Source organism: Belonocnema kinseyi, chromosome 2, assembly GCF_010883055.1.
Source record: "Belonocnema kinseyi isolate 2016_QV_RU_SX_M_011 chromosome 2, B_treatae_v1, whole genome shotgun sequence".
NCBI lineage: Eukaryota > Metazoa > Arthropoda > Insecta > Hymenoptera > Cynipidae > Belonocnema > Belonocnema kinseyi.
This window is the reverse complement of record NC_046658.1, coordinates 50,681,680-50,688,427: the sequence shown is the minus strand read 5'-3', so window position 1 is coordinate 50,688,427 and position 6,748 is coordinate 50,681,680. Positions and strand designations below refer to the sequence as shown.

The window sequence follows — 6,748 nt, the reverse complement described above, 5'->3', positions numbered from 1 at the left end:
GTCTGTGTGTAGAATATAATTCTTTCAATCTTGGAGAATTATTTCATCAGACAAGAAAAAGTTTTTTTTTTTAATTTATTACTCAAGACACTTAGTAGCTCTGCAGCAAGCCGCTAGGTAGCTATTTCTGCGAGGCATTTTTTCTGGCATTAGAAGTGAATTAATTTTTGCTTAAAAACGCTTTAGAAGTAAAGTTCATCATTACATATAGTCAAGAAAATTCATAATAATTATTGATAATGGCGACCTGGGCGAATTGATACAGTTTTTCAAAAATCATGACTTAGAATCAGACGTGATATAAAGAGTGCCTAAATTATCCCAAATTTTTAATGGCTGTTAATATAAGTTTATTATATTCACAAGAAAAAAATTAATTGTAAACAGTTTTATTGTAAGTCTTCAACACTGAAAATGTTTTTATTTTGAAAATGATACAAGTTTCATGTTTTTCAAACTAAAAATGTTGTAATTATGATGATGTGAATTAAAAATTTCTTAAATTTGGAAAGTTTGGAATAGTAAAGTCTTGCCTTTGGATTTTCAGTCATACAAGATTTTTTAATTTATATATCTTTTAAATTTAATAATTTACAGTTTCATATCGATGGGTTCTACGAATATTAGGCCATTGTTCTATTACCGTTAAGAAAGCGTCTATTATCTTATTAGGAATGAGCTTTAGTCTATCTTTCCTCTACGGACAAGATTTAGGCTTACTACATTTAGCTCAGTTTTCAGGAGGAATAAATAACCTGTTGTTTTGCGGAACATTTACTACGAATCTAAAACCTTAGTATTTTGTATTATATAATTTTTAATGTAATCTAGTCTCCTATAACCTTCAAAGGGGGACATTTTTAAAGATTTTTATTCCTTTTAACTCTTTTACGTGTTTCCTAAATTTCATACAAAATGAAGTTAGCCTAATTCTTAGCAGTAGCGGAAAGATAGTCTCAACCTTATTTGTAATAAGGTAATAGACGCTTTCTTAACGATAATGGGACAATAGCCTAATATTCGCAGAACCCATTGATATTATTAAAACTACGAAATTTTCTATTGTAAATCTTTAAAAATTAACTAAGTATTAACAACAACAAAAATATTAAAAATTTCATAACTATGTAATATAAATTTAAAAAACCTGACCGCTGCGTGGACAAATTTTCATCTCTCGCACGCTTGTGCCTGTTTAAGGAGCGCAACTGTTGAATTTCACGCTTCGGTTTCGAGCATATTGCGACCTCGCTCTTCGCGCTCGGATAGTTATTCTTTGAATTTCGAATTCTAACATGAAACTTCATTAAAAATAATTCTCTTAAATCGAAGTATTTATATGCGTCTTCATATTGTGCATTTTCAACGTAATTAAGTATTAGTTAGAGATTAAGTTGCTCAAAGCTCTGTAGGCTTTGAGGTACACATTCTCATCGTAGCACTTGCGCTGTGTGCTTGATTTTTAACAGGCATTTGTGAATGTATATTAATTTTCTGAAGTAACTCACAATTAAAAAAACAATAGCAACCCTTTCTTCAGACAATCTTTCCTATCTCGCTTCATTTTGCTCAAAAGAGGATTTTTATTTTTATATTATTCTTATGGTTAAAAGAAAATATACTGCAAGTCTTCTCTTAGCTTGTTTACATATTCAGGGTCTTTGTGCGCAATATTAGAATTTTTGATTTTAATAGATAGAACAAATTTTGTAGAACTTTTTAAAATCCGTTACTGCTCTATAATAAATTTTCTGGTATGTCACGTCATTCAGCTAAATATTTGAATTTTCGACTTTTGAAATAGTAATTTCTATAAATAAAAGCAAATTGACAAGACTTTTAAGCTAATTGTTTACATAGATTTTTTTGAAGTTTTTGGAAGCTGTACTTCCTGGTATTTTTTTCTTTGTGTTACGCTTTTTAGTTCGAAATTTGAATTATCTATTTTCTTCATAATACTTTAAACAAATAAAATGAAGATGACAAATCCTATTGAAAAATGCTAAAAGAAAATAAAAGAAATAAATAAAAGAAAAATAGGGGGAAGGAGTAATGCGTGGAAGGGATAGAAAATTTTCAGATTGATCCAAAATTCTCGTGTTATTTATGTAAATAACACGTTCGTTCCGCAACACTACTCCGACCAAGGTTGCTGATCAATCTCTTTAGCAATCACTCCAAGTGAAGATGTTCACAAGGTCGTTATGTAAGGTACCCCACTTGGGTCCATTAGTGGAATCTTATGTTCAAAAAATTAAAAAAAAAGACTTCGTTTAGACTGAATTTTCAAGTTACACCATAGTTTTGGATGCGTGAATTTCCATAAGATTAATTTGTTAGAAATACTGCGTAACAACATTGATTTCCGCCATCTACCATACTTAACAGATTTTTACATTATTCCTAGTCCCTGCCTAAAAAAAAGGTGTTACGTAAATTTACGGACGGCCCCTAAAGCACTTCAATTCTCCTCATATTATCGGTTTCAGGAACGTGATACCTCATTTCTGCCACCATGAAAGCCCTCTTGGTTTTTTTGCCAGTGCTAGCACCTGTACTGACATATCTCTGGGATGATAAAACTATTTTGTACTGGGCTGTCACTGTTGGGCCAGCACTAGTACCGTACTGCTATACTCTAACCATACAAAAAAAGTTATTTAAAAAATAAATATTAAGTGATTGCGAGTATTTTGTCTGCAGATATTAATAGTCCTATTTAGAGTGAATACATATGTTACATTTTTCAACATTATATCACAAATAAAATTTCTAACGCTACGGAGTATCGAACTTACATAATCTATCCCTAAATCTATCGCCTAACAGTCGAGAGTGCTAATCATTGTGCTAAATCGACAAGTTCATACTCGATGGAAAAGCCATCATCATAAGCAACAGTTCAAAAAAGTTAAAGTACTAAATTTAAAGCTCTCTTTTTCTAATTATTTATTATTACACGGAATTTTGTAAATGTAAAATACACGAAGTGTTAACAGGAATATCAATAAAATCATTATTAAGGAAATCATTTAAATCAATTACTATCTTTCTTCGGGTAATATTTTGTTTTTGAACGTTGTAGACTACTTTACAACTTTTTAGAATTTCTACCCTTCCGACTTAGAAATTTTAATCGTTGATCCGCGCGGGAATACGAGCTGGGCCCCCAACGGGGGCCTCTATGTCTATGAAACATCCATATTGTGAGAGTTCTAATTTCAAAAAAGTGGCACCCAATTTTTGACAGAAATGCATTATTTGTAAGTCTGAACTCATGAAACCTTAAAATTTGTGGTGTTGAAAAAATATTCACCCTTTGGACTTTGAAATTTGAATCTTTTTTCCGTAAGGGTAACCGAGCTGGGCCCTCGACGGGGGCTCTCGTAGAATTTCTACGCGTGGAACATCCATGCGGGCCCCCGCCGGGGGCCCTCATCCTAAGAGATCTCAGCGGGGCTTTTTCCACACGGGATATTTAAAATAAGAACACATATTATAAACACACACAAAGCAGAATATGATGTTTTTTAGTTAACGTCGACGATCCGGTATCGCGTACGTAATCTGGCTTTAACAAATTAATGTACGAGCATTTAAGATAATTTATGCGAAACCGTAATTTATCGATACGAACTTATACAAAAGAAGAGAAATAACCGTGTGCTCTGGATAATAACATCGATAATTCAATTTCATATATTGTCTGAAACTTTAAACAGAGATGCATTCACCAGGACCCACATGGATTGCCCTCATGGTTTATGGAATCCATGAGGGCCATCCAGGCGTGGTCCCTTATGAAAACGACATGCTAATCCATAGGGGCCCAACATGGGCCTCCCTCATGCATCCCTCATAGTTACCATCATGAAAGCCCTCTTGGTTATTATTGCCAGTGCTGGCACCTGTAGTGGCACATCTCTGGGGTGGTAAAACTATTTTGTACTTGGCTGTCAGTATTGGCCCAGAAATGGATATCGCTACTGACACGGTACTATCCCAATAGGAAATTCACCATGGGCGCAGTACTACAGCAGTGCTAACTAGTATCATACTAGTATCAGCCTACATATATATACCTAAATTTATTGCCTAGCAGTCGAGAGTTCTAACCACTGCGCTAAACGGACAAGTTGAAACTCGGTGAAAAGTTCATCCTCATAAGCCACAGTTCTGAAAACTTAAAGCACCAAATTTTAAGCCATCTTTTTTCAATTATTTATTATAATACGACGTTATGTAAATGTAAAATACATTAACTGTTGACAGGACCATTCAATTTTTTACATAAAATCATTATTTGTAAGTTTTAACTCCTGAAACCTTCAAAGTAGTAGTATTAAAAAAATATATGCCCTTGGGCCTTGAAATTTTAATCGTTGATCTGTGAGGGCAACCAAGCTGGGCCATCACCGGTGACCCTCATGGAATATCCATATGGTGAAGGTTTGAATTTCACAAAAGTGCTATTCAATTTTTGGCAGAAAATCATTATTTGTAAGCCTGAACTCATGAAACCTTGAGATTAGTAGTGTGAAAAAATATACGTCCTTTGGATTTTTAAATTTTAATCTTCGATCCGTGAGGGCAACCGAGCTGCCCCTCGGCGGGGACCCTCGTAGAATTTACACACATGGAACATCTATGCGGGCCCCCGCAAGGGGCCCTCATCCTAAGAGGTCTCAGCGGGGCTTTTTCCACACGGGTATATCGAATTACAGGTGCTCATGGTCATTTCTACCTTTATTATTTTCTTTATATGCCTTAGAGTAGAATAATAAAAACAAATCGGTTGTAAATATAATATATAAATTTATCAATTTGAAATTTCGCTTGTTTCAGGTCACGTGGGTCAGACGGAGGGATAGGCAGTTGTTGACAGTGGGAGCTACAACACATTCTGTAGACTCGAGATTTATGATCAGGCCTTCCAATTCTGATTGGACGCTTCTCATCCACAAAGTAACACTTGAAGATGCGGGACTTTACGAATGTCAGGTAGGATTTTTTAAAAGGTCAATCAAAATGTCAGTCGGTTTTATACATGTTCTGAGAGTATTTATTAAAAAAAGGTGATTAACCTTAAAACGATGACCGTTACTCTAGAAATGTCAATACATTTTATATGTGCATTCAGGGCAAGTACTGTGATATTAAAAAAGCGCCAATATATGAAAAACAGAAGTTATGCAACTTTAGACATTTATTGAATTTGAAATGCTGAATAGACGACCAATTTCGAATTTCAAATTTTAGAATCGAAGTTTCTTGTCATCTCGAAATTCGCGTTGAGGAACCAAAATCTTATTTTTCATAAGCTTAGCTGGTAGTCACAAACTTTTGGTACTAGTCCAATCTCCTCTTTCAATTCTAAAAATTTTTCGGGACGACTAGGACCAGCCTTTAAACTTACTAGGAAACAAAAATGCGCTCTAAGTGCGTTATTAATTTTATTTTCGCAATAAATTGTTGAATTGAAACTAATATCTGGATTTCAGAATTAATGTATAATATTTTTGAATAATATATAGACAATAAGTGAAAAGGTGAGTATAACCTGAAATTCTGAACTTCTTCTTTGAAACCCAATGATTTTTCTTTCAAATTAGTAGTTTTCGGTAGACAAAAAATGTCGAATTTGATTATTCTGAAAAGTAGTGTCAAGTATAATGAGTATCTGAAAAATCTCATAAGGCTTTGGTCAAAAATACTAATTTCGAAAGAAAAAAATTAACATAACTTTAAATAGATATATAAATCTTTTTTAAAATCGATTAAAATTTTTTATTCATTCCACATGAATAATATTAAAATAACCTAGAACTATTTAAAAATTGAAAATCTTCTTCAAACTATAATGATTTTCATTTTTAAATACCAATTTTGATTTACATATGTGCATTTCCGGTCAAAAACGTTATCAAAATACAAAAGACGTAAATTGTTAAAAAATGTTAATACTTTGAAATTTAATTTCTTTGAATACTCACTTCAGGTGTAAAAAGCTAACTCACCTAAATTTCTTTTAAATTGGACATCTTTAAAATTATATTTGTTTGAAAATGATGATTTGCAGAAAAACAACCTAACACAACCTACGGTTTTAAAATTTTTAAGTATTCTTCGCAACTTGAATGATTTTATAATAAAATTCTTTTCAAAACATATAAATATAGATCTAAAAAAATTAGGAAAAACGTTCACAATATTTCCCATAATGTATTAGATATTTTATAATTTCACTGAGGATGCCTCCCAATCATCCCGAGTAAAAATTCTTCGACTTGAGTTTGACTTGGTTATGTCTTGAGTTTGTTTCCAAGACATCGATGTCTGGCTGCGTCTCAAAACTGAGTCGAGATATAGGCCTTCGTCTTACTTTTATGGCCACGATAGGTAAAACGGCGTTTACTTGTCTTAAGTCAAGCCTTGTCTTGGCTAATACGACGTTTACTTGACTCAAGACGAGCCTTGTCTTGGCTGAGATTATCGAACATGTTTTGGCTCATAAATGAGATTAAAATTGATAAATCAAAAAGTTGTAATTATTAAATTAGTTATTTTTAATTTAAAAATTCAGAATCGGTGGATCTGAACGAGTATAACCCTTAAAAATATTCTTCAAAGAAATATAAATTATAACTTTGTAGAAGGATCTCCTAAGCCGTTAGAAATACGTAAAAACAAACAACATTTTTGGTATCAGCGTCAAACAAGTATAATACAAATACCGATCCATAAATAA

At 32.9% G+C, this 6,748-nt stretch overlaps 1 protein-coding gene across 1 annotated transcript in view; it reads left to right on the top strand.

Annotated features, from left to right (window-relative positions):
• Positions 1-6,748, top strand: part of LOC117167563 (igLON family member 5-like) — a 150,387-nt gene that overhangs the window by 120,493 nt on the left and 23,146 nt on the right. The window contains exon 2 of the mRNA XM_033352590.1: positions 4,846-5,001. Coding sequence (XP_033208481.1) covers positions 4,921-5,001 — 81 coding nt within the window. The 5' untranslated portion in view covers positions 4,846-4,920. The remainder of the gene's footprint in view (positions 1-4,845; positions 5,002-6,748) is intronic.